Consider the following 27025-nt stretch of genomic DNA (forward strand, 5'->3'; position numbering starts at 1 on the left):
TTTGTGTGCATCCAATAGATAAAGTCATATATCATGCATTATATATATATATATATTTAAAGCCCACAACAAATGCGGTCCAATACTCACGTTGTTGTTGTTGCTGCGACAGTTGGCTTTTCGGTTTGTTGGTTCATTAAATATTGTGATAATTTTTCATATTTATTTACATGTGGTTTTCCCACTGACAGAACGAATTTACATATCATTTCATTAAATTTGTTACCATTTTATTCTCGCATTTTATAGCTATTAATTGTGCGATTCGTAAAGAAAAACAGAAAGCGTGGGCAACATATTAAGGAAGGTCTCGCATAGAAATTCTTACTTTCTCCCGCTGGCAGCTGCTCAACGGTGCGTATGATTGATGTGACGCCCACGGCAATTGCCAGTTGCTTAAAATGTGTGGGGAAAGGAGCCTTAAGAGGAATGTAAAGGATTATTTACTTATTTGAAATTGAATAAAGTTAACTGTGCCAAACTCTCACATTTCTTTTTTAAGCTTAATTTCGCTCATAAATTATAATTCCATTTAGTAGAAAAACATGAACCTTGCAAAATTTCAAATGCAATTGCGCCAAATAAAAACCCCTTATTTTAACAGCAAGTGCCAAAAGCTTTATGTTAACCAATAAACGATACGCTGTGGCAATGAAACAACTGCATTTTTGAGCGAGAGAACAGAGCGTAGTCTCTCTTTAGTGGGACACCCACGCTCTGTGGCTGAGTCTTTTGGGCGCGCGCTCACGCATGCGCATTGGGGGCTGTGGCAGGCGTAGTTCAGGCGTTGGCCACTGGATGGCGCGCCAGAAGCTTGAACAAGAAGTTGAAATTTTTTTTAGTTATGATTTGCACTTCAGACCGAACGCACGTCGTTTTGATCGCGCGCGCCTCTGGCTCTCAAACTGAACCAGAACCAAAGACCGAAACCGAAACCGAAACCAAAAACCCAACGACTGACAAGTCACACGCACGCACACACACACAACCACACACACACACACACACCCATGCACACGCACACATGCATTTGGATGGACAAGTGTCGTGTGCGGGCACTAAAAGTTATTTCGTGTTAGTTTTGCGCGTTCCATAAAAAATACAAAAAAAAAAAAAAAATTGAAGCATTAAATTAAATAAAAGAAAACTGAAAACAAAGTGCAAGTTTTAAGTGTGATTGAATAAATTGTAAAAAACAAATTTAAAATATATATAAAAAAATAATATAAATAGCTGCAATTTGCGTGCTACAAACATTTGTCAAGCATTTTGTTTGTGTTGTTGTTGTTGTTGTAGCTTAGCTAGAAACTTGGGAACTGCTGCGGTTGCGGTTAATTAAAATTGAAAAAAAAAAGTTAAAATTGTGAACTGCTAAAACGAATTTTCTTTTTGTTTTATATATTTTAGTTTGTTGTTCATTAAAATAACAATAGAGTCAAATATTGTAATTTTAATTATCTACATGCTTTGGCCGCATAATTGCCGCACAGTTTTTATGCCACTCACCAATTTAACTTAATTATGTTTACCGCTCTTCCCGTGGATTCCCGCCTCCCTATTGCCTATTCCTAGGCAGGGTTTGAGTCTTGGCTGTCGCTGCTCTGCTCTGTCTCTGTCGCGCGCATAAACATGCTGCTGCATATTTTTAGGCGCGCGCTCGAAACAATGACGCCGCGTTTATTTTAATAACGGCACTTGTCTGCTGCCTGGCTTTGTTGTTGTTGTTGTTGTTATTATTATTATTTGTTATTGTTGTCGCTGCTGCTTTATTATCTCTGCTCGAGTTTTCGCTTCGCCATTTTTGTTGCTGTTGTTGCTGTCGCTGCTTTCGGCCATTGTTGTGCAAACAACCAACTGACAACGACAACAACAACATTTTCAACATTGTTTTCGAGTGTGTGTGCAAAAAGTGTGTAAAAAATTTGTCAAGATTTATTTATTATGTGTGTTGATGTCATGAAACACACGCTGTTGTTGTTGTTATTGTTGTTGTTGTTTCTGGTGAATTATACATTGTTTGTTTTTTACGATAAAAAAATATCTGCCTGCCTGATTGAACATCTAAACAGGATTTCTATTGTTATAATATTTAATAAACATGTTATATTTATATATATTTTTTGTGTGTTACTTGATCATTTTTTAATTGGGAATATGAAAATAAAAATTTATTGCACATAGAAGAAATAAGATAAAAGATGGGTTATGTTTCCATACTCCAACACAAAAAGTTGTTTTAATACAACTTTTATATAGATGGCCGATTGTTCATATATGAGCTTACAAAGAAAGAACTTTAGATAGATACATGGCTAGAAAATGCCCTGATAATAATATATAGAGGAAATAGAAGAAATAAAGGCATAGTCTTATCAACTTTCGTAATCTGTTATTATTTTTAATTATTTAAAATGTTAATTTTTATAGTGATCATACTTGCACCAGAGAAAGAATTCTAGATAGATGGATATATGTTGGTTTATAGAAAATTAAATAAACTTTACCCAATGCTATTCAAATCTGTTGGCTAGACGAATCTACCCTTCCAAATGAACCTTTCTTCCTCCTATATTCCCCACTTCCTCTAGTTAGTTCCCATTCCTCAGCTATCTGATTCGACTACTTGCTCTAATCAAACTTTAAATTATTTATTATGTTTTTACAACATTATTTTTATGTTAGTCGAACAATTATTGTAAATAGTTTTAATTTAAAGACATTAAAGTGGCGTGCAAGCGTACCAAAAGTTATAAATAAATTACAATAAAGGTTAAATAGGCTGCGTTGCGTATTTATAGGCCAAGTCAAGTCCCCGCGGGGAGAGCAGACATTTGCCGCTAATCAAGTTTGATGGCCATTCGAGCAACTGCATTGTGGCCCATGTGGGTCAGCGGAGCGAGTGGCATTATTATTATTATAGCGGAGGAGCATTGACTGCGACAACGACGACAACTTGGCCCAAAACAAGGACTCTCAATTGGCTTGTTGTAAGCGTTGCCAGTTGCCCGTAAATCAAATGCTAGGCACAACAACCGAGGGGTGGTTATTTTGAATTTATGTTGCATGCGCCTCAATAGTCTCCGGCTGAGAATGGGCTCCGGTCCGGGCCGGGCGACTGCCGTAATTAATCTTTGGCCAAAATGCTGCAAAATTTATGTCTTTAACTTGGCGCGTTTTGTGTCTGCATTTTGGGCGCCCGCTTAATAGTTTCGCTCGTTTGCCCCTTTTTCACTTTTTCCCTTTTATTTTCTTTGCCGTATTTTTTTTTTTCGCGCGCCCGATTAAAAGTGATTAATTGCCCGGCAGTAAAAACAAGAAGAACAACAACAGCAACCGCCGCAACTTAATGTCTAAATTAAATAAGTGAATTCTCGCAACACACAGAAATTAATAAACACATCGCTGTGTTTGTGTGCGTGGGCGAGCCCTGAAGCCCTGGACGCTGCCCGCAGCGCATAAATAAACACACACAAGTACAAATACATCGAGGCGAATTCCCCAAGAGAACAGAAAACAGACACCCTCCCATTCCTTCCGCCGCAAGTGAAAGTGTTTTAACGGCCAGAATGTACGCGCTGGAGCCCTACACTCACTCTCACAGTCACAGTCACAGTCACGGTCAGAGCCAGAGTCACACGGCCAGTCACAGGCTGAGTCACAGGCACAGTCACGGACACGGACACAGTCCGCACCACCGACAACACCAGCAGCAACAGGAGCAGCAACAGGATCACAGCCACCAGCAGAAGCAGCAGCAGCAGCAGCAAAGCCACAAGCAACAGGCTGGCCAAGATGTTGTTGGCCTGGCCAAGAGAACAACTGCGGCAGTTAAAGCCAGGCATCTGCAGCTTTGGCATATTCTACATGTGATATTAGTGCTAATCGGTAAGTGCGTCGCCCTTTTTTTTTTTTTTATAATTATTTCAAATGGCTTGCAATTAATTCTCCCAGCCAAACCCAAACCGACCCAAACAGCCAAAATTGCGTTTAAATGTTGCCAAAAGTTGGCAAATATTTGCGCAAATTGAGATGAAAATGTTTGCTCATTTATGTAAAGTGCGTGTGCGAGTGTGCGTATGTGTGTGTGTGTGTGTGCGTCTCTCTGTGTGTGTTTAGGGTATTGCGGGCTCAGTGCACAAATACATGCTGAAATTCAAAGGCTGCGGGGCACAAGCTGAGCCTGATATGCTAGCAAACCATATCGCAAGCATCTAGTCAATCATTTTGAATATATCTCAGTTAATGTTATTCGGTTAAACAAATTGTGGAGTCGAGATTTCAAATAATTATAATATACCAATTCAACAAATCAAATATCAGACAGAGCTTTAGCTTGGGGTCCTTTTTAGATAGTTGTCCAAGGGATCCAGTCATTCATTGAAACGATATCTCATGAATGAATGCTGTCTTAGCCTTAACAATAAAATTAAAATAAAAGTTATATGGATGGCAAGAGTACAATAAAATAGATTATGGTAAATAAAAAGTATCCCATGTCCTTAACTAGTTGAGAATCGTTAGAAAAATTAGCTAGCGCCCAGCTAGAATTTTTCGTAACATGGGTCAAAGTTATCTTTTATATTTATTTATTAATATGTACTATAATTATAAAAAAAGTATGCCATGGCTTTAACCAGTTGAGAATCATAAGAACAACTGGCTAAAGTCTAGCTACATTTGTTCATAATATGGGTTAAAGTTATCTTTTATATATTTTAATAGTATAAATGCACTTCTTTGAACTTCTAAGCTCCTGAAAGCTATTTTGTCTTTCTGAAGTTTATAATAATTGCATAAATTAGTAAAATAATAAAAAATAATTAACTGAATGAAGTTTATTCAATCGCATTTTGCGACTCTTAATAGGAAATTCGACAGCAAGTCGAAAAGAGGATTATTCAGCAACAAAATAATAATAATTGCGTTGATTTAAATAAATGATTTGGCAATGGAAAATGCAAACGTGATTATTAATAATGAATTCATTCAGAGAAACAAGAAAAGTCAGAAATAAATGAAGTAAATGTATTTAAGACAAAAATTATAAATGAAAAGGCAAAACACCTAAGAAATAAATGCATATAATGAAGCTCTAAAATACTTCAAAGTACTCGGCATAATTAAGAGCTTCCTTTTGGGCAATTCTTTGAAATGTTAATCCTTATTCAGACATTCAGCGGAAGGAAGCCTTGAAATGATACAAAGCCTCAATTAAAATTAAAATTTCGGCCAGAAAAATGTTGATATGTGCGCAGAAAATGTTTGCAAAACTGACAGAGCAGAACTTGACAAGGACGTGCTCTAGCTTGCTAAAACGAAAAATCATCTCTGCCCGCAGAAAAAATAAAAATAAAAGTCAATAAAAAACAATCAACAAATTGAAAGCAAAGTTCAAATAATCGAACAGCGGCAACTGGTACTTAAGTAATTTTCTGGCTAAGGAAAAGCAAACAACAAAACAAATTACGATACGCACGCTGCATAGAAATTAATAAATTGCCTGAAGATGGACGATTCCCCAACTTGACTTGTTTCGTTGGAGAACTGAAGTGAGGGAGAGGTGGAGAGGGGGGTTAAACAGAGCATTTTGCCAGCTTAACTTTGTTGCTGTTATTCTGTCACTGGCAAAGCGCAAAAAAGTTAAGTTGACATTTCCGCACACGGCGGGAGAGAGAGAGAGAGAGAGAGAGACGAGAGGAAATACAAGTCACGATGTTTGCTGGCGAGGTGTGCGGGGAGGCTGCCGAGGGGGACAGGGGGAAACATTAAAGCCATTGAAGAGCGTTCGCTTTCATTATTTTTAAATCATATCACAAGCAAGAGGGAGGTAGAGAGAGAGGGAGGAAGCGGCGCTAACGGAAACGGATATGAAACCAAGTGATGTTTGTCAGTGTGTGGGTGTGGGTGCTTTGTGTGTGTGTGTGTGTGTGTGTGTGTGTGTGTGGGTGTGTGGGCTTAATTCAACGTCTCATTTGCATACATTAAAATGTCACATTTTACATGCCGTTTGTGCGTCGCTCGCCCTAAGCCAAAACGGTTGCCCGTCAGTTAACGTTAAGAAGCCTCCGCCTGTTACACATAAACTACATTAGCAATTGCGCCAGTCAGCGCCAGCTCCACAGCCCCGCCCCATCCCAGCCCAGCCCATCCCAGTCAGGAGCCTGGGCGGCGGACTGGCATCTGTGGCCCACCCACCCATCCACGCAGTCAGGCAGAGTCGGCGGCATTGCGGCCATGTAAAAATGGCTTAACGCGAAAATCTTTCAACTAAACATTAATCCTAATGGTTTTCAATTTTTTCATTCTTCTTATTTGTTGCGGCTGCTGCTGAAGTCCGCCCGTCTGTGGCAAGTCCTCGCACCACCAGCCGTGCCACAATTCCTGTTTTGCATGTAAATACGCTCTTTGATATTGCGACGCTTTTCGCCTGCAGCCTGATTGCCTCCGACAGGGCACACCCGTCCCTCCCTCCCTTCCCTCCCAGACCAGCCCCACCAAATTGACGGACTCAAATATGAATTTTAGCGAAATGCGAAAAGGCCAACTCACATAACTGCGGCCTACTCCCATTAGGCAGCCTCATTAATCAGAGAAGCAAAAAAAAAAAAGAAAAAAATCAAATAATGCCCTTGACTTACTTAGTTAGCCGGCTGCTCATCTATGCGCCTCGGTGGGCTAATTTCAACTGACATGCCAGCCAGCTGGGCTTTTCAATATTATAAAGCTAAACGAATTGCATGACCATGGGCACATCCTCAATAAATAAAAACATTTACATGCAAATTATGCTTAAAGTCATAATTTCATGGATTATTTTAAAATATATATCAATTTTTAAATTATTTAAAATTACTTATTATTTATATGTTCAGCGGTGTCTTGCTAATCATAGTTTATTCTTGCATATTTAACTAAAATGTATTTATTTTTGTTTATTATATTTTTACGCTAACCCTGTGGCATAATAGTAATAAGAACATAAATGATACCTTTCATTATTTTGATTTATTCCAATCAAAGTCGGAAACTCCGTAAGCGTTAAATATTTACATTAACGCATTTTAAATCAACTGAAATGTCGTACACTGCAAAAAAAGCTTCCAATCAGCTTTATTTTTAAACATTTTTGATTTTCACCAATTGAATAAATACTGTGGCATGAAATATTTATAAATAATATACGTTTACGCATAGGCCTTATGCACGAACAAGTACGCAACCTTCTTTTTTTTACCTGGAACACACCTATGTCGGCCTTTTGGGGCCCTTTAGGGTATACGCAGCGACGGTGTGCCGCGCTGTAAAGTATGCTACAATTCGCACACTATCGCATTAAATTGTTGTTGCGAGCTGAGCAAGGCTCAAGTGGGCTTTTGTTTTGTTTAAATAAAACTGTGTCGCTACAATGGCAAAGCAAGTGTTTTTGTTTTGATTATCCACGCCCAGAGCACACACACACGCACACACTTGTCCAGAGCCACAATAGATGATGATAGCTGTCTGATTGCGAGATATGTGTGCACACACACACATGTATATACTTCCTGGTATCTGTGTGACACACATAAAAAACATTCTGAGCCACTAAGCTATTGTTGAAGTTTATCTTTGCATTGCCAAATGATGGCAGCTTGGCTTTTGTTATTGCTCGCTCGCATTTTATTTATTTTACGACTTGCTGTTGTTGCGCCTGTTTCCGCTTGGCAATTGACATTGACGTTAGCAGCAGGTAGCTTAAAATGAAATAAATTTTGACAATCGCATTGCTCATCAGCGTAATTCCACCATTCATATTTAATGATGCTTTTAGCTACAATTTTCTACCCGATCTGCAATCAGCTGAATAAATCAAATGGTTTTGTAGTTTAACTTTAGGCAATTAAAGGTTCCGATTTAATTGAATATATTGAATATATATATTTAAAATGAAAGCATGCAAAGATTTGCTATTTGTATTATTAATGCTAAGAACCTTTAGATTTAGATTAAAGACGAATATATATATTAATAAATAAATCCTACCCTCTCAGAATTGTATTATGTTTTTGGTAAATTGATATGCGCTCCGCTATAAATTGTAACATTTCAATTAAAAATGATGGTTATAGCCAAAAGCCACAAAAGCCAAAAAAAAAAAATGAAGAATACAACCTGAAGGCAGATCGGGCTCCGATGGCCTGTCTGACCGGACAACGCCCAAAAGCATGCTAAGCAAATTGATACAAAATGAAACAGCTTTGTGTGCGTGGGTGTGCGGGGGTGTGCGTGTGTTGACTTTTTTCGATTTGTATTGAAATCATTAGAGCGCAGCCGAACAAAAAAAAAAAAAACAAAATAAGAATGAAAAGAAAGCAACGAAAGTTGGAGACCAAGTCGAATAATTTGGCTGGCCAAAAAAGGGGCAGCGGGGTGGGGTCAGGGGGAGTGGGAGGGGGGGCTTGAATGTCTGACGAGCAAACAAACGAGCGACTGACGCCTATTAATCATGCAGACTTTACGTACCATTAAGCACGAATATTTCAACAGGCCGAAAGGCGTTTCGACTTTCTGGTATATCATTGCGGCATGATATGAGAGTTCCCACGGGCCGAAACCTCGCCTAAACGAACCTGTGGTCAGTAATGAGTTGGGCGACTAGAGTGTACCCTGTACACACTTTCTCTCTGTAGAGAGCGACCCTTGCCTGGCGGCTGTCAAAAAGGTTCAAAGTGTAAGCAATACCAGGCAAGAAGAAGAGCAACAGCAACACCCAAACAAAAACTGAACCCGAATTCAAAACCCAGCGAACACAAACAAAGTAACTGGCCGCATTTTGCCCATTTGGCAGCCTAATGGCAAAAATATTGTATTACAACAATTTGTGCAGCTAACCCGAACTCACGTCCCCAAAAAGAAAACAGGGAGAAAATGAAAAAATTCAAACATATATAAAATGGGGAAAAGGAACAAGCCAAGGGTCGCTAACGATATGGTAAATTTATCAAAAATACAAGACCCACAACAACATGACACCGGGCAACAGCAAACAGTCAACAGCGAACAGTCAGAAGTCAGTTAAGAGGCAGGCATAAAATAATCAGCACTCGGCGCCAGAAATGGTCCAGAAAAGGCAAATGTTAAGGCTAAAAGGCTTTTCAGGTCAGGCGATGACCCTTCGGGCCGGGGGCGAGCTGCAAATTGATTTGATTCCCGGCTTAAAATGGCCAGCGCCAAATGAAGCTGAAATTTGCACTTCTTCACAACGAACGCTTAAATTATTTAAATATTTTCCCAACCAATTGCCCTATTTGACATAATCAACGAACAAATTCTCGTGGGTGGGCAGCGGAGGGTGGGAGGGTGGTAGGGTGGTAGGGGGGAGGGGGATGTTCGCTGGCCAAGTCAACGCTTAGTCTAAGCCATGTAAGCAGCTCGCAAAAGCGGAAAAGACAATTCAATCGATTTGCTAAAGTGTGCGTCTGCATGAGTGTGTGTGTGTATTTAATGCGCTTTGCACAAAAACGCAAACACACTCTCACTCACACACACACACACACAGAGATAGTGTGCACATGTGCCATGTGTAACTGTGTTGGCAGGGGGGAGCGGGGGGGAAACACAACTGCTTGAAATATTTTCACTTTTGTCATTTCCTCCAACACATTCCTGAAATTCAAACAAAGAGCGACAAATGCTCGCAAAAATATGTTAACACACAAGTTAAAGAAAATGTAGCATACTTTCGGGCACTGCCAGCTGAGTAGTTCGAGATGGCAGCGTGATAAGAAGCATGCAGCACATCACAGAAATCTAAAAAGCTGTGCATCTACAAATTCATTTCGCTAACAAAAATAGCTGCAAAAAGTGCAGAGACTCGCAACAGTAGATAACTTGTGAGGCTAGCGAAAGAGGAAGAGGTTTTCGGAATGACCACAATCAAATACTATATATTTATACAGAGGGGATGCTCCAGATCCTCCCGACAGCCTCCATGATGCTGTAGCCTTGACACTGTTGTACACGACAAAGCCTGAGGACCCTACCTCGCTTGGCTAAAAATATATATTATATATATATATATATATATATATATATTCAATACGATGAAGGTTAAAAAATATATATATGTATATTCAATATGATCAAGGTAAAAAAATATGTATATATATTTATAAACTATTTCTTGTCAATATATTGAATGGGTTGCTCATGAAATGCGTCAAAATCACAATTATAGAATATATATTATTTTATCTATAGAAGAGAAAGCGCTCTTTGAAAAGAAGAGTTTCAGTTTCATGAAATGATGAAGATATGTACGCAAGATATGAAGTTAGGTATATCAACGGGATTTGGATGGTGGTATATCAATCCTTCTGATATACAATATATCAGAGCTGTTGCCTCATAATCAAAGACTTCCCAATATATTACAATACTTAACTTAGACCTTAGACCGAAATATCACTTTCATATTTTATATCTGTCAACTGTCATTCTTAAATGAACAAGGACTCTTCGCTGAGGTAAAAGAGATGTTATCTAAATATGTGATTTCTTTTATATATATATATTTAACCCACTTGGAGTCTTGTCACGTGCCCATCGCTGGCGAAAGGGGAAGCCGTGCCAGGAGCTGGCAGTGAAATGCCGCGCCCAACACTTTCGCCCTCGACGCACTCGAGCGCGACTGGGAAGCGCCGGCAAATGGCATCTCTATGTTAGTTTTAGGTGCTTGCAGTGAATTTGGCAATAGACGCAAATAGAGCAGAAAAATTGCGCCTCCGGCCTGGGTACTAAGAGCTCAGTGAAAGTTGTAAAGGGAAAGTTTTGTGCAGCGAGCGGCCCTCTGGAGCCTGGACCCTGGCCATTGGCTGGCGTCGAGTAATTTATTTGGTAAGTGGTAATCAATGGGCGGCTGTCCGTTGCCGGCGTTGATGGTGATATACGAGTCCGAGCGGATGGGTTAAGCCAACTCTGCCGGGCAAGCTTATCGCGGCCGGCCGCCTCTCCACCGGGCAGAGCGGCAGGCTCTTAAAGCTGTAAAGTAGCCAGAGCGGCAGTTTTATGGCCGTCAGTTGAAAGGTCACGGCAGATGGGAAGATTTGTGCACAGAATTTATGACAACATGCTCAGCATTAGCATGCCAAACATGCTGTTAACATCAGCATTTGCATATGCATATGACAAACACTCACACTCACTCACACACACTCAGACACACACTCACTCAGCACTCATTTGAGTGCTCGCATCATATGTGCGGCAAGCGAAAGTATCCATAACAATAAAGCAGCATTAGCAGCTGGCCAACAGCAAATTTTTAGCTAAATTATGGCCATCATTTTAAATGTTATTTTTCCCATTTTTATTTTGTGTTTTTTTTTTGTTTATTTTCTGTTCGGACAAAAAGCAAAGCTCAGCATTAAAATTGTGGCGCAAATTATGCAAAAAGCGAAAAATTCAAAAGTTATTATAACAAAATAACGAGCTGATGTGCAGGGAATTCATATGCAGATTTCCGCATACCCTTACTCAAAATTTAGGGAGAGGCTGAACAAATGGAGCTTCTCGCTTCTCAGTATAAAATATTGCCCTGTTATGCATTAATGAAAAAACTATATATAAATATTCCTAAAATTAGGTTTGTTGGAGAGGCCTTATAAATAGAGCTTCTCTCTTTTGATCCGATTTGGAAAGAGAACTAGGTTAGCCCAAAGTCGGGGACGTTATCAATATGCGAACTATATTACGCGGCGTGGAAATCATTCAAATCGTCAAGCGCCTTTTAAAGAAACGTAGAATTAGAGAAGCCCGAATAAAGAGGAGATTGCGGAGGTCTCATCTAATCGTTCTCTCAGATCAGTTTATATAGTCACCCTATCTTTGTAAATTTTCATGTTAGATTTAACAGTTGAATATGTTGTATTGTAAATATTCATAAAAGTTTGATTAAATTAAAATTATAGTATATAAAACATTAAATTATAAAAATGATAAGTTTAATATAAGTTAATATAACAGTTAAATTAAAAATAAAGAAAACCAGATAAACTGAACAAATCTCTCTATTGTCTATAAAATGTTGTCCTCTTCTGCTTCTTCTAATGGGTCAACTCTTTATAAATATTCTTAAGTTAATCTTTGCTTTCTTTTGCCTGCCTTTTCTCAGCCTTGCCAGACCCAACCGATTTGTAGGGTATTCTTTATGTTTTTGCCAAATGCGCAGCACTTGTGTGCAGTTGGTGCTACCGCAGAGCTGCCAATGGCCCCAATGAGCACATGCCAACAACTACATATGAATGCAGTCATTGTGTTCGTGTGTGTGTGTGTGGGTGGGGGTGAGTGGGTGCATGCATGTGTGTGTGTCTTTGGCAGTGTGCAGCTGCTTTCATTATGCCAGTCGACAATTTCAGGCCACACATTTGGACTTTTGTGCATTTGTCGCGAGTTTTGCCTTTTTACGTGCGTGTGTGTGTGTGTGTGTGTTAGTGTATGATTTTTGGGTTTTTGCTTTTTTTCGGTCCGCAACCAACCCCCCCCCCCCCCCACCCCCCCCGCCCCCCCTTAACCCAAGCGCAGGCGGCCGCTTTGTGCATATCATGAAATTTTAATTGAAATTTTTGCATTTTATTATGCATATTTGCCAGAAAGAGATGGCAAATGATGCGCAGACAAACTTTACAGCTGTCAATAACTTTGACAACCAAACCCGTCCCCGCCCCCGACCTCGCTTCCGCCCACTAGCATGGCCTGCGGTAGGCCATGCAGCACTCATACGCCTCGTTGGCTCAATGTCAAAGCGAGAGAGTGAGCGCGCGCAGTGACAACTACTTTTCGGCTTTGGGACGCTGTTAACCAACCATTTGGCCTCGTTCCGAGCGAGATTCGTCGGCATGCAGATAGATATTCAGTTATTCACTCGCTTCCCGGCAACATATTCAATTTTTTATATGCGCTGCGTAGGTTTTGCGGCTGCGTCTGCCATTTCGCAGCTGCAAAGATAATTTTTTTTTTTTTTTGTATGCTATGGATTAATGCGGCTTGGGCTGGGCTGAAGTATTCCAATTGACGCAAAAATAATATTTGCATGACATTTTTAATGCAATTTTAATATGCGCGCGCAGCTTAATTAAATATTTAATATTCCATTCGATTGAAAATGCGACTCAATGCGGACGCCGACTCCGACTACGACTCTTATTCTGCGTAAAGTTAATTATCAATAAAATTTGTGCGCATCAATTAATCAATTCAAGTTGCCTTTGACTCGTTGCGCCGGCACACAGGTGCAAAAGTCGCAGCCAGAAATCGGAATAATTTTATTTAACTACAAAAACAAGCTGAGAATATAATTTAATTTTAAACTAATTATATTTACACATAATAAATAGGTTTTATGGATTATTGATGCAACTAACTAAAAAAAAATAAAATGCATTAAATGAATAAAATCCCAAATATCCACAGCTGCCTAGGATATTGGTCTTAAGATTATGTTGTGAAGCATATTTAAATGATTATTAGACAATTTAAGCCAGACTTAAAATTAAAACAAATAAGCGCAGAGCCGGTAACTAACTTTAATAGCCTTGACAAAGCTCTCAATTGAGAGGACTATTTCGAGAGGCTTTTCTTGGGTAGGTCAATGTTTAGTTAGCACTCGTATTTAAGTACATTTGTGTGTAGAGTATCAGAGACAAGCGTTAAGTGGCATTGGGTATTAAATTTCACTTAAGCCTTTAAGTAAATTATTGCTAATGGCTTGCAAACAGCCACAAGGATATCGCAGCGGGAAGATCTTTAACTGGCGGATAGCCCTGACAGAATGGTGCCAAGATGTGGCACTCCAGTAAAGTAATCACAACATTTGATTGATTGAAATCAATTTCCCGTCAAAGCCATGGCTGCGTGTGTGTGTAAATAAATATTTACGTGCATGTGTGTGTGTGTGTCTATTTGTCTATGCATATTTACTTAAACTTCATTTCTTTCTTGGATATGTGAGCGCGCGTGTGTGTGTGTGTGTGTGTACTTAGATTGCGCCGATAAACGACGATACGCTTGAAATCAAGCGAAGCAATGGCCCTGGCTCCGGCTCCGGCTACGGCTCCGGCTCCGGCTCACTGGGCTGCCATAGATGCCAGGCGCAGACATGCGACAAGGACACGCCGGAAAGCAGAAAGGAGAGAGAGCGTGGCATAAAGGACACGGACTTCCGCCCCTCAGCTTTATTCCGCGAAATTAATTTCAAACGAGTGACTGATGACGATTATTGAGAATCATATGAATATAAATAATAAATGAAATGCATTTGCCTGGAAAACATGCGTGGCCAAATCGAAGCTCTAAACTCATATTTCTAGGTTTAAAGCGTACCCAATGCCAATTCAAGAAACGCAAAGCGCATTCAGCGCTCACAGACAGGCAAAAGAAAAAAGCAGAACACAAAATACGTGGCCGGGATTTTTATAACCAAATCAGGACAAGGCCCCTGTTTCCCCCCCGTTTCATGGCGCTTTGTTTTCTCTATTGGCAAACTCCAGATGCTTTCTTGGCATTGCTTTTTATTGTTTTTTATGATCATTTGTATTCATCAATTTTGTATTGATTTGGCGCCGGCTCCGACTTCAACTCATACAAAACGCCCCTCAAAAACCAGCGAAAGGATGAAAATATTTATATATATATATATTTTAGCATGGCAAATGCCAATGAATTCGGATGTCTTGACTTCGGCAGTGCCTTTGCCAGCTTCTTACGAATTTATGAGCTATAAAAACAGCTGCCGAACTTGGCCAAGACCAAAAACACAACAACAACACAAGCAAAGTGCCCCATTTTTTGATTACTTTCGTTATTGTTTTTATGCGTTCTCGCATATTTGTTGATTTTATGTTGCTTTATATTTTAATTATGCGCCAAATGGATGATAAACCAAAAATTAATGCTTATTGCAAAGTTCAAAGATACATTCGCAGAAAATATCTCATATGTTCTTGGGTTTAGCAATTATAAAAATATATAAATTATATTCTTTAAAATTAATTGCATATCGATAACTGAACAATCAAGAGTCAAGGCTGGAAATCAGATATTTGAAGAAAATTGGGGAAAAGACTTTGGAAGGGAAACGTATTGAGAATGTTTTACGTAAATAATAGAACAGCCTTGGAAATTATTTAAGGGAAGAAATTTGATACTAAAATGAAATAAACCTTAAGGTTTGTGATTTATTATTCAAACCAAAATAATGCCTAATATGATTTTGGCTCACTTTCATTTATTGAGCTAAGCTTAGATGGTTTTATATGTTCACAAATATAAATATATAAATATATATATTCATTGAAATATATATATAAATTCAAAAGAGATTTGGCATTAAATTAATAACACATTAGTGAAGTCATCTGTCTATATAGCTATATATAGCTATATATGGTTTTAGCTCAATTTCATTCATGAGCTAAGCTAAGAAGGTTAGCTTAAAGCATTGTTCACAAATAGGTAAATATACTTTGGGCCCACAAGTTGTACTTTAAATTATAAAAGAGAGTTAACATTAAATTAATAACACATTAGTGAAGTCATCTGTCAATTGCATTAGCATTAGCTTCTGGCATTAGCTGCTAATGCAATTGCAACTGCAACTGCAACTGGCACCTGATTTGGCACAGCTTGGGCACAACTTTGTCTTGGCTTCGGCTGGCTGTTGTCTGTTGGGCTTTCTATGATAAATTGATTGATATTTGAATTTAATGATAAGCGTGCTGTCGTCACAGTCGACCACTGTGTTCAGTTGCCAATTGAATTTGCTTTCGGTTTTGGCCAGGGTCTTCCTTCCTTTCATTTTTCAACTTCAGCGCCAGCAGACGGCGTTATGGCTTGGTCCTTCGTCCTTGCTCTGGGTCCACTCCGCCCCAGTCGCGTCTTGTGTCTTGCGAAATATGCAAATTTTTTTTGTACACTTGATGCTTGATATAAGCAAAACTTTTCCACTGATAATGACATTTTTATAGTGCGTTGACGAGCTTGGCAGCCATTAAGGCCACAACTTGGGGCATGAGTTATTATGCTTTACTTGCCAGCTGCTCGCCCGCTGCCCGGGTCCAGCTGCCACTCCCCCCGCCCACTCCCCCCACCCAGCTCCTGGTCGAAACTGTCGCCGGTGTAGAACTAACATCAATTTGTGGCATTGCTAGCGGTTGCCAATCGATTTATATGCCAATTTGCATAATCATTAAGTTCGCACACACACACACACAAACACACACACAACTAACTGTTACATACACATTTATTTTGCATATATTTTGTACCACACACACACACACCTACACACACACAGAGGTCCAGACATATTGGCAATAAGTTTTGCTCGAGCAAAAGGTTCGCATAAAATTTGCTTGAATTTTTATATGAAATTGATTTTTTGCCAAGCATTTCGGGGCACGCCCCCTTCCGCCCCTTGGCATGCTGTGTATTTACCTTTTGATGCGCAGGAAACGACTTCAACTTCAACTCTTGCCACATGCGAAAGCGAAAGCCTTGGGACTTGGTCTGATTTTCAGGTCCATCTTCATCGTCTTCTTGGCTTTCTCTCACTCTTCCCGTCCGTCCGTCCGTCTGTCCGTCCGTCCGTCTGTCCGTCCGTCCGTCTGTCCGTCTGTCTGTTTGAGTGTCTGTTAAATTTTCATAAATTTCAAATTGCTCAACTTATGAAAGTTACATAAATTGTTTAAACTTCGGATGGCCGGGCTGCCAATCTTCATTCATTTTGGCCTCATTAAAGCGCCCCCAGGCCAGACTCGGTCCACTGAATTATTTATAAAGCACGCCGTGCCAAAGAAATGTACAAGTATAATACGTATGCGAACGAATTTTCGGACATGGGCATGAATACGCCTGGCCCCAGCCTGGATCTCTGCCTGAGCATGGTAATGTGCCAGTTGCCAGTTGCCAGTTCACACTCTGCCTGGGAAGGTGTGCCCGGTGTGTTAGTTGACCCATTCCTTCCCGGAGGCGGTCAGAAACTTGAATAGAAGGAAGTGCTGCAAATTATGCCGGTAGCACTTTTCGTTAGCAGCAGCAGCAGCAGCAACAGCCAAAAAAGAAGGAAGTCGGCCGCTTCACTTTGGCCTTTTATTTTAACTGGTATATTTAGGCACAGCAGGTGTACAGCACACACTCACACACACACACACATGCACAAAAAGAACATACATGCACATGCATGTATTTATTTTTAAATAGTTTTTCTTTTTTCTTTTTACCCAGTTAGCAAAGTTGGCCATGGGCATTAAAAATGCTTTTAAATTGGGAACATGCCGAAATGCTAGGAGCTGCCATTTGTATATGCTTTTAGAATAGTTGTGGCATTTGCAACTAAAGGGAGTTGTAGCAAAATAATTAATTGAAGCGTAGAGAATTATTTTCATCTAATACTAGATTATATATTGCATATTATCATATCATATAGGTAAAAACTTACCAGGCTTCTATTTAGCTTGCATTCATTTCCATGGATTTTAGCTAGGACATCAGAATATCCTCATATTAGTCGGGTTTTCGATCCGCGCTTTTCAATTTCCTGGATCACAACTCATGTAAAGCTTTAATTCATTTCTTGTTATTTCTTCCTCTTTACACTTTCTACATGATTTATCCCCTTTACTCTATTTAATCTTTGTAGTTCTCATGCTTTTTCCGACTATGAACTTTCACATTTTTAGCACCTCATTCTCATGTATATTAAGCTGCTTTCCGCTTGACTATTCATTGTCAAATGAGAACATGTTTTAGTCCATCTAAGCCCTTCTTCAGAGCGAAACGTGCATAATCCGCGCACTCCTGGCTGAGATCGTTAGCCGCAAAGGCAAAGCCAAAGGCAAAGACTGAGACAAAGGCCCAAGCCAAGTGAAAAGCGCCGCAAAGGTGTTCCGGACGTAACTTTCCTTTCATTTTGAACCAACTTTTTGTGCCACAAATTGCATTAAGCGTATTAATTTAGCTGCTAAACTGAGCTTTGCCTTATAAATGCACTGCATGTGGGAGTGCTGCGGGTAGTAAATGCTTCGCGGAGGGGTTGGCTGATTTTTGTATACCCTGTAAAGAAAAATAAAATGAAATAGATTATATAAATATCCTATAAATATCCTAACTTTGTCTATATAATTACCTGTTATTTCTTTTAATTAAATTAATTAATGTACTTTTGAGTGGCTCCTACTCCATAAATATGAGCGCAGCTTTATCAATTCTGTTGTATACCCTGTAATTCGTGAAATAGCTAAGAGTATGTACATTGCTTATAGTATTTTTGTATACCCTGTACTCCATTAAACGGCTACCAAGTGTTTATTCCTGGCTATATTCAATATAATCCTCACTTTGTTCCTCTATTTTCCTGATAGTTCTTTTAATTACATTTGTTTATTAACTTTTGTGAGGCTCATACTCCATAAATATGATCGTAGCCTTATCAATTCTGTTGTATACCCTGTAACCCATGAAAAAGCTAAGAGTATGTGCATTGTTTATAGTATTTAACAATCCATTTATCCGCAACATCTTCATTTATATGTATTGTCTTATTTCCCATCTTATTATATTTATTGATTAAATACCAATATAATTATAGAGCATGCATAAGTCGAGCACTATTTAACCGGTAATCCGAAACTAGCTTATGTGGCTCAAAAGCGACCAACTGCACTTTTGCCCACCACAGGTAAAAAGATGGTGCGCAGCTTTAAGCCTGAGATAAGGTAACGCGTCGCCTCGCCGTGGCGTTTGTTTCTTTTCAATTTAGCGCTACTTGAAGGGCCACAATTGAAATATTACGTTTGATAACTGTCGCCCATTTAAGCGACAAGGTAGCCAAGTTAACTCTGGGGCCTCTGTCCTACGGCAGGCCCTTTGCCACCTGCCACTGGTCCCCCCGCCTACCCCCCCCCCCCCCCCCTGAGGCCTGACAGCCAGCGAGCCGTGTCGCAACGGCATTTGTTACTTTGCCTTTTGGCTTCTGACTCTGTGCGCGCTTTGATGTCGTCGCTGCCATGTCGGAATTGGAGTGGAATTGGCTTGAGGTCGGAATGAGGTCCTCGGCTGGCTGGCTTGGCGGTTGTGAGGAGGGGAGGGAGGGAAGGAGGAGGCGCGGAAATTGTGCGCCGCAATCTCTTAAGACCGGCGACAAATATACTTGAGCGCCGTGGCCCGGCTCGGCTTTGGGCATTACCCAAGATTTAACAACAACTCCTGGCCTTTTGTTTGTGTGCGACTCGCTCTCTCCCTCTGTGTGTGTGTGTGTGTGTGAGTGCTTGTTGGTCTGCGGGTTAAACGACGTCGCGCAGGTAGCGCAGGCTCGTAAATAATTAATCTGGCCGCAAAGTGCGATTATCAAAGTGTTGGAAAAATGTTAAATAGCTCCCCGGAGGCGGCGTCACATTAAAATGTGGCGACAGTTGGCTCGCTTGACAAATGCCTCGCCCTCACCCCCACCCCTCGAAGGGGGGCGGGGATAGCCGGAGTCCATTTTGCTTGACTGCCAGAGTTGCCATTTTGATATTTGGCTTGCAGCTTCCGCTGATGTTTTTCAATTATGCAAATAAAGGGATTAATTTGTTGCCGGAGCAATGCTGCCCGGAGGGTAAGAGGGGGAGGGGAGTTGACACTAAAAATTGTTTTTAAGAGTGCGCCAGGCGCTGATAAAAGTTTCGCCCCAAGCCAGACGAAGCGCGACAACTATAAAAATTTCAATTACAAGGCGAAAGGGTGTCAAGAAGCACTAAGACGGCAGGGGGGGACCCCCCCCCCTACATCCTTTAAATTGACTTCATTAAATTTCCAAAAGAATTTAGAGGAAAGCAGCAAAAGACGTGTGAGTGTTTCCACTGCGAGAAAAGTACAACTAACTGAATGAAACTAAATATAGCTGATGTTTTAAATTGTTTTATCGGATTAACTGACGTATTTATTGCCTAAGGAGAAAGTTGAGGCTGTGGAAAATTGGGGAATTGTATTCAACTTCCACTCATATAAATTTTCATTTGAGACATGGTTCCACTGGTTACAAAAAATCCACCTCTATAGGTGGAAACTGGGTCTTAAGCCAGTATTATTGGTCGAGAAATCGATAAGAAATTTAAATATATTAACATAAAAGTTGAGGAAAAACATATTCATTAGAAATATTCCAGAAGACGTGCTTGATGACAGTTTATAATAACTTAACGCTGGGAAGTGGAAACGCCGTAAAAGGGTTGCACGACACCAGACGGAGGATGAGCATTTTTTGGCTGCGCTTCATTTAATTTAATTTGTCTCAAAATTCGAGGCGTCAATTTTTGGTGTGTGTGTGTGGGGTGTGTGTGTGGGTTGTTTTTGACTTTTGTTTTGTTGGCGTCTGTTGGCATTTATTTTATTTGCCGTTTCAATTGTGAGTTGCTGCTGGAAGTGGCTGTCGGGTATTAGGTCTAAATGGGGTATTACAACATTTTAACAACAACAATAACAACAATAACAAGAAGAAGAAGAAGAAGAATAACAATGGCAACTGCTGCCATCATATGATATGAGAGCTGGTGTCTGGTGGCCTGTGATCGTTGGGTTGTCAAGTATAGCAGCAGATGGGGGGCGTTGCACAAATTAAGCCCGAATGAAAATTAAACGATGCATGAAATTACTTTGCTGCTTCTTCGTGTTTCCCTTCTTCTTGTTGACGGTTCAACTTTTTCGTTAGCTTTGGCTATGGCTTTGCCAGTGGCTCCTCCTTTGGTCGTCATGCTTGCGCCGGGAGTTGGCTTTTTTAATTTTTAATGTGCAGTCAGCTGTTGTTGTTGTTGTTGTTGACTTCAAGCATTTTGCTGAGCCATACTCGAGGCGGCGCAGGAGGTGTGGTGGGCAGGATAACAGCAGAAGGACACACGCCATTTACGCAGCCGGCATTGCACTCGAAAGCGGAGCGAGCAAATACGCAACTGAAGAAGGAAAACACAGCCCAGCCAATTTATAAAGTCAAATGTCAGTAACTGCAATTAAGGCGCATTTAGTTGAACGGTGGGCGGTGGGCGTGGTGCAGATGTGGCCAGTTAGCCCTTCAGTTGAAAAGAAACTTGCCAAAGAAAACACAAGTTGCTTTGAACTAAACAGTTGTTAACAGGATGCCGGATAAATGGAACTTCAAATTAAAATAGCATGTCTTTAATTTTACTGCTCCTGCTTAGCAAGAGCTTTGCATATTCAAATGTGCTTAAAAAATTAAATAGCCTAATAGCACAATATATGCACAGCCAATAGCCCGACCGTAATTTATGGAGAGAAATGTATCTAAATGAATGTTTCATATAGATTTGATTATGTCTTGAATTGGGAGCTTATTATTAATTATTTGTGTATTAGTAAGTGTGGCTTTTTGTAACATTATTAGAACGAAAAGTTATAAAGTTGGTTTAATGGGAATTCCTTATCCTTATCCTTATAAAATTATTTAAGATTTTATATTTCACCTATTTTATTATTATTTGTATCTTTATTAACTGGAATATGTATTCCATTTTTTTTTAAATCGGCGATCTATCAACAAGGGGAATTATTTAAATACCAATAAATATCCCAAACATGAAATGAATTCCAATAGAAAATAGTTCGTTCCTTGACACAATTCCCCAACTTATTAGCACATTTTATTGCCCATCTTAAGCCCGTTTTTGCTATGTCGCCTACAACAAAAGCGAATCATGAAATCAAACCAAACGAGCAGCTCGCATAATATAAACGGAAATGAATTTATAATGCACGACTTTCTGTTCTGTTTATCCTTTCTTATATATTTTGCTGTTATTTTTTATGATGCCAGCCATAAATTGTTGGCCAAAAGCACACACACACAGGGAGACACACACACACACACACAAACACATGGCAAGGCAGCAAAATGGCTGCTGACTGGCAAACAACTAACTCATTTTGTGGTTGCCACCTTTTTTGTGGCAATTGTCTGCCTGGCAACTTTGCTTTTTTATAGAAGTCGCGACTGCGATTCCGATTCCGATTCAGATTCCCATTCGCAGTACCTGCATGTGTGTGTGTGTGTGTATGTGTGTTTGGGTATCTGATGAGTTGAGCTTGTGTGCGCATTGTTCAATATTAAACGTGAGCGTGTGTGTGTGTGTGAGGGTCTGGGGCTGGGGCTGGGCGTGTGACAGCTCAATATATTCGCCATTTGTCGCCGTCGCTGGCACCCACAGGAGCAAGGTGTAGTCGTCGCCGGAGCTGCCGCTCTGCGGTTGCCGCATGTTGCAAAACTGTTGCAGACTACAGCGAGCCCTGGCTACAGAGCACGCAGCGTGAAGGAAAAGGGAACGGGAATGAAATGGAGGCAGGCAGGCAGCCTGGGGCCATCGTCATTGGCATCGGCATATATGAAGGCACATGTCGCAACTCCTTCGCATGTTGCTCCTGTTTTTGCTCCTGCTGCTTGTTGTTGTTGTAGAAATGCAGGAAAATCAATTTCGTTCTCCATTTGCAGTTGGCAATTTGCATAATAAGGTCGTTTGGCGCAATTTGCATGTGAATGTGATAAATTCAACGGGTGGCGCTTTGCCGCACGCGGCGTATACGTTACACACACACACAGACACGTAACAAATGTATGTGTGTGTTTGTTTTTTGTGCGCCTTTTCAACTTTCGCTCATTCGCTTTTTCACCTTTGACACACACGCACACACATGCACACGGAGGATTGCAAAATGAAAAGTATCGCGCGGTATATTAAATAAGTAGGTGTGTCCATGTCATGGCAATGCCAACTGCCAACTGGCAAACGGCAACTGCCAACTACCAAAAGGCAACTACCAACTGGCAACTGGCAAGCAATTGGTGCTGACTCTTGGCTTCTGTTTTGTGGTCAACTGCTGCTGCAATTGCCGTGCAATCATAAAACGTGAAACTTCAACGCGCCAAAATGTCGTAAAAGCAAATATGAGAATTTTTGTGTGATTTAAACGCTTTGCCGTTGGTTTTATTATACCATTTTTTTTCGAATTGGTCTGGCTATTTAACGGGGCGGGAAGGCGGAGGCGGGGCGTAGATCTGGCTAGTCTGTTGGCCATGCCGTGTGAATTGTAGACTGCAGTGACGTCCAGTCAACGGGGCCTCTCGTCGCCTGGGCCATTTTTTTGTGCGGTCAGACGATTTGTAATATTTGAGCTTCGAGGAGGAGCTGGACAGGCAGGAGCTGCAGGTGCTACAGGAGTCGTCCAGGCATAATTCATGTGACAGGCGGCAGGCTATTTTTTTCTCTCTTTTTTTTTTGTCCATACCGCCCGACTGCACTTTCTATTTTACATGCAAAATATGGCAAACGGCTGGCAGTATTTTTTTTTCTCCTTTTTTTGTAGCTAGTCCATAACTGGAAACGGTATTTATATGCATGCAGTCAGAAATCGATTCTGTTTTCAGGACTGTGCACCTTTAAAGATCACAAAATACTGTCCCACAAAATTCTGAATATCTTTCGAAATCACAAGAAAATGCTCTCTATAAGAGAGATTGCCATTCATCCAAAGGTAAATTTTTTTTGGTAAATGAGCTATTAAAATGCATAGAATTTTAGAAGAATTTTGATTCTTAAATTTATGCGATTTTCTTGAAAATTGCATGCATAGTTAAACCTTATTCGCAGCCATAACTTGGCTCATATACGTACGAACACATTCGAGTGGCTCGCTTACACGCTCGTAAGCTTTTTAATAAATCCTCATGATTATAGCATTTGAAATGTGCAAATAACTATGGACCCCAGCCTGGCTGCACCCCCCCTCCCCCTCTGTACAACTGGGCTAAAAAAAAAACAAATGTGTGCCACGTTCTGGGAAAGCTAATGCATGCAGCTAACATGGCTGGCAGTAAAAGTTTACGCTTGCCACAAAAAAAAAAAAAACAAAAAAAAATACACCATAAAAGTGAACTTAGTTACCTTAGTGAACAACCCTGCGCTGGGTTGGGGCCCAGATAAATAGAGAAGGGCGACCGAGAGATGGGTTTATGGCCAGACAATGCAGCTGGCAACTGAGAAAAAAAAATATAAAACAATTGAGAGTTTGCAGCTAAAACTAAATGGCTTGCATTAAAAAATTGCTGTTGGTCGTAATGCTCACGTTTCCGTTTTTGTCTCGCTCTCTCTCCACTAATTGCAGATATAACCAGCTCGCTGACAATGACCGAGGTGAAGATACCCAATCACATAATGCGGCTGAAGAGCGCCCTGCTCGGCTGTCGCTATTCCCTGGACGGCGAGTCCCTCTACTCGGTTAAATGGTACAAGGACGGGCACGAGATCTACCGCTATGTGCCGCGCGACAAGCCACCTGGCCAGGCCTTCCCGCTGCCCGGCGTCAACATCGATGTGAGTATCCAATCAGCAACAGGTGCAGCCGAAAATTTAATTTAAAATTTTATTGCAATTTACCGGGCAGTTAAAAGGGGCGTGGTTGCTGCTGGAAATTTAGTGTTACGGCCTTACCATAATGATTATTTTCAAAAGCATGTAATTGCCACAAGAGCGAACGCGCCACGTTCAACATCTTGTTGCACTGCAGTTGCCGCTTGTTGTTGTTGTTTTTATTTTCATGTGCTGATTACGTCGTCGCAAAATGGAATTGCTGCCACGTAGTTTTGCCATTTAACTTTAATTTAATGTTGATGTAATTTTTTGTTAGCCATAAAAATGTTTCTCTCTCTCTCTCTCTCTGACTCTTTCTCGCTGCTTAAGTTGGGTCACGTTGCGGTCTGGCCCTTGGACTCTGTACATTGTACACGTCAGTCAATTTCAATTGCGATTGAAAAGGTTGCACAGCCAAAATCACTTAAAGCTGCCAATCCTCAACTCGAACCCACTTTGAGCTTAGCCGAACTCTAATAATAATAATAATAATTTGCTAAAGCACTTAAGTGCGTCTACTTTGTGTGGCATTTTGTTGACAGCCGCGTCCACGTCCAAGTCCACGTCTGCATCAGCACAAAAATTGCGAAGGCAAAAGCGAGTGGCAAATAAAGCAAAGCCGAGGCAATTGACGTACGGCTAACGTGGCGTATGAGCAACGCAAGCGCGACTTTTATAGCTTGTGCGTGCCCGTCGACAGCTCGTCCTTGCGACGGACCCCCTCCTCCTCCGGCTGACTGTGCGTAAAGTGTAGGCGTGAATGTCTACATTTAGACATGAAAGAGTTGTGCCCATGTACGTGTGTGTGTGTGTGCTGGCCAAGCAAAAATGTAGCAGATATTTATGGTCGTATGCGTGATCGGAACAAAGGCAAGTTACAGCCGCAAGGTGGGGCGCCCCGAGGTGACATAGATTGTGGTCTGCTGTTAAGGATAATTGCTGGCACTTTGTGGCTGTTTAAAATGCATGCAGGCATATATGCACAGCCTTCGACTCTCCAAGGGACAGAGAGAGAGAGAGAGAGAAAGTTGCGCAGTTAATCATTGCAAGACTTTAATACCAATATGATATATCCTTTAATGAAAGTCTCTAAATAATACTTGATTATTTGCCGTCAGATTCAACTGAATGCTTAAACTAAGAACGAGTCTTGATACTTTTCATTTAGCTGCGCGCTACACCTCATTTAATTCGCCTTCCAACAGGTACTTCACATTAGCGCATAAATGTTTCGTAGACATTTCTAGCTATTGAGCGTTTCGCTTAGCTGACAGCTGTTAACTGCCAGAACGGGTTGGGAATCACAATAAATTGTGTGAATTGCATTTTGTTGCAGCCATCATAAACAAAATGGCGCCCGCACGTACCAAGGGACATGCAATAAATGCGCCAAAAGCGCCCCCCCCCCCCCACCACCCTCCGCATGTCCGTCTCTAACACTAAAAGACGACTACAATTTGAATTGTGGCCGGGCTTTTGGGCTGGAGAGGCCTTCCCGTCTTCCCGTCTCTACCGTTTCCTGCTCGACTGTTTGTGCAGCGGGCGCTGACAACTTGAGCGTTCATAGAAATTGGCAAGCCAAGAGTCCCCCTGCCCACTCCCCCGCCCAGTGTGTGCAGGAAGGAATCGGCTTAAGCACTAGAAAGAAACAAACAAAGCCAGTTCGTAGTCATTGTAACGGGGTAATGGAAGTAAGCCGGGGTGCGGGGGGGCTGCGGGCAACAAGCAACAAACCAAAAATAATGTTGAACGTGACTTTTGTGATTGTTTGCAGCAGTGAGAAGCGCGGAGAAGAGCTTGCTGTAACGATGGATAAGTGGGATAGGGGGGAGAGTAAGGAATTTTCATAAAAATTTGCTCGACAAGTTTTTCGGGTAGCGCCGTCAAGGAAAATGGAAAGAAATGAAAACTTTAGCAAGCACTTTCAGCTGCGTGTCCGTGTGTGTGTATCTGTGTGTGTGTGTGTGTGTGTATCTGTAAGTGTGTATCTGTGTGTGTGTGATAATAAAACTGCAACTTAAAGAACTTGACTGCAATTGTTTCTGGCAAAGATGTTGAGCGACTTTTACAACAGCCACTGCTCCATCTCCATCTCCAGCTCCTTCACATCTCCCACAAATGCTTTCCCACTTCCATTCTCATGCGTTCTGCACTGGTTACACAGTTGCGTACGTATTCATGCACTTGGTGTGTGCGGAATGTTACGATTGTTTCCAGATATTTCATTGCTTGCCTTGGCTCTGGCTTATGACTTGTGCTTTTTGTTCTGGAGCTCTCTTTGGGGCTCTTGACCAAATTACATTTTGGCAACGCCCAGTGCCTGTCTGAAAGCTGGTAAACCTTAAACTAATAATATATACACTGAGCGACGGCTTCTAGTTCTTCTGCTTCTTCCGTTTGCCCTACAAATCATCATCAATCTTAATTTTTGAGTCAAAAAAGGAGAAACCCAACCACAAAAAGCAAAATCTGAAATTGAGAAAATCTGTAAATCTAATTGCCTTCATTTTGGGTCTTGGGGCGTGGCAAGTGGGGGCAACCTACTGTCGAGTCACGGCACAGTAATTTATTTGAATTTCGACTTGCAAAATATTTAACAA

At 40.9% G+C, this 27025-nt stretch overlaps 1 protein-coding gene across 1 annotated transcript in view; it reads left to right on the forward strand.

Moving 5' to 3' along the window:
• Positions 1-857: 857 nt before the first annotated feature.
• Positions 858-27025, forward strand: part of beat-IIIa (beaten path IIIa) — a 35659-nt gene continuing 9491 nt past the window's right edge. The window contains exons 1-3 of the mRNA XM_064692483.1: positions 858-1074; positions 3385-3885; positions 24181-24389. Coding sequence (XP_064548553.1) covers positions 3567-3885; positions 24181-24389 — 528 coding nt within the window. The 5' untranslated portion in view covers positions 858-1074; positions 3385-3566. The remainder of the gene's footprint in view (positions 1075-3384; positions 3886-24180; positions 24390-27025) is intronic.

Source organism: Drosophila montana, unplaced genomic scaffold (assembly GCF_035044405.1).
Source record: "Drosophila montana isolate Dmon_TW-CO22-7 unplaced genomic scaffold, ASM3504440v1 contig_3617_1, whole genome shotgun sequence".
Taxonomy (NCBI): Eukaryota; Metazoa; Arthropoda; class Insecta; order Diptera; family Drosophilidae; genus Drosophila; species Drosophila montana.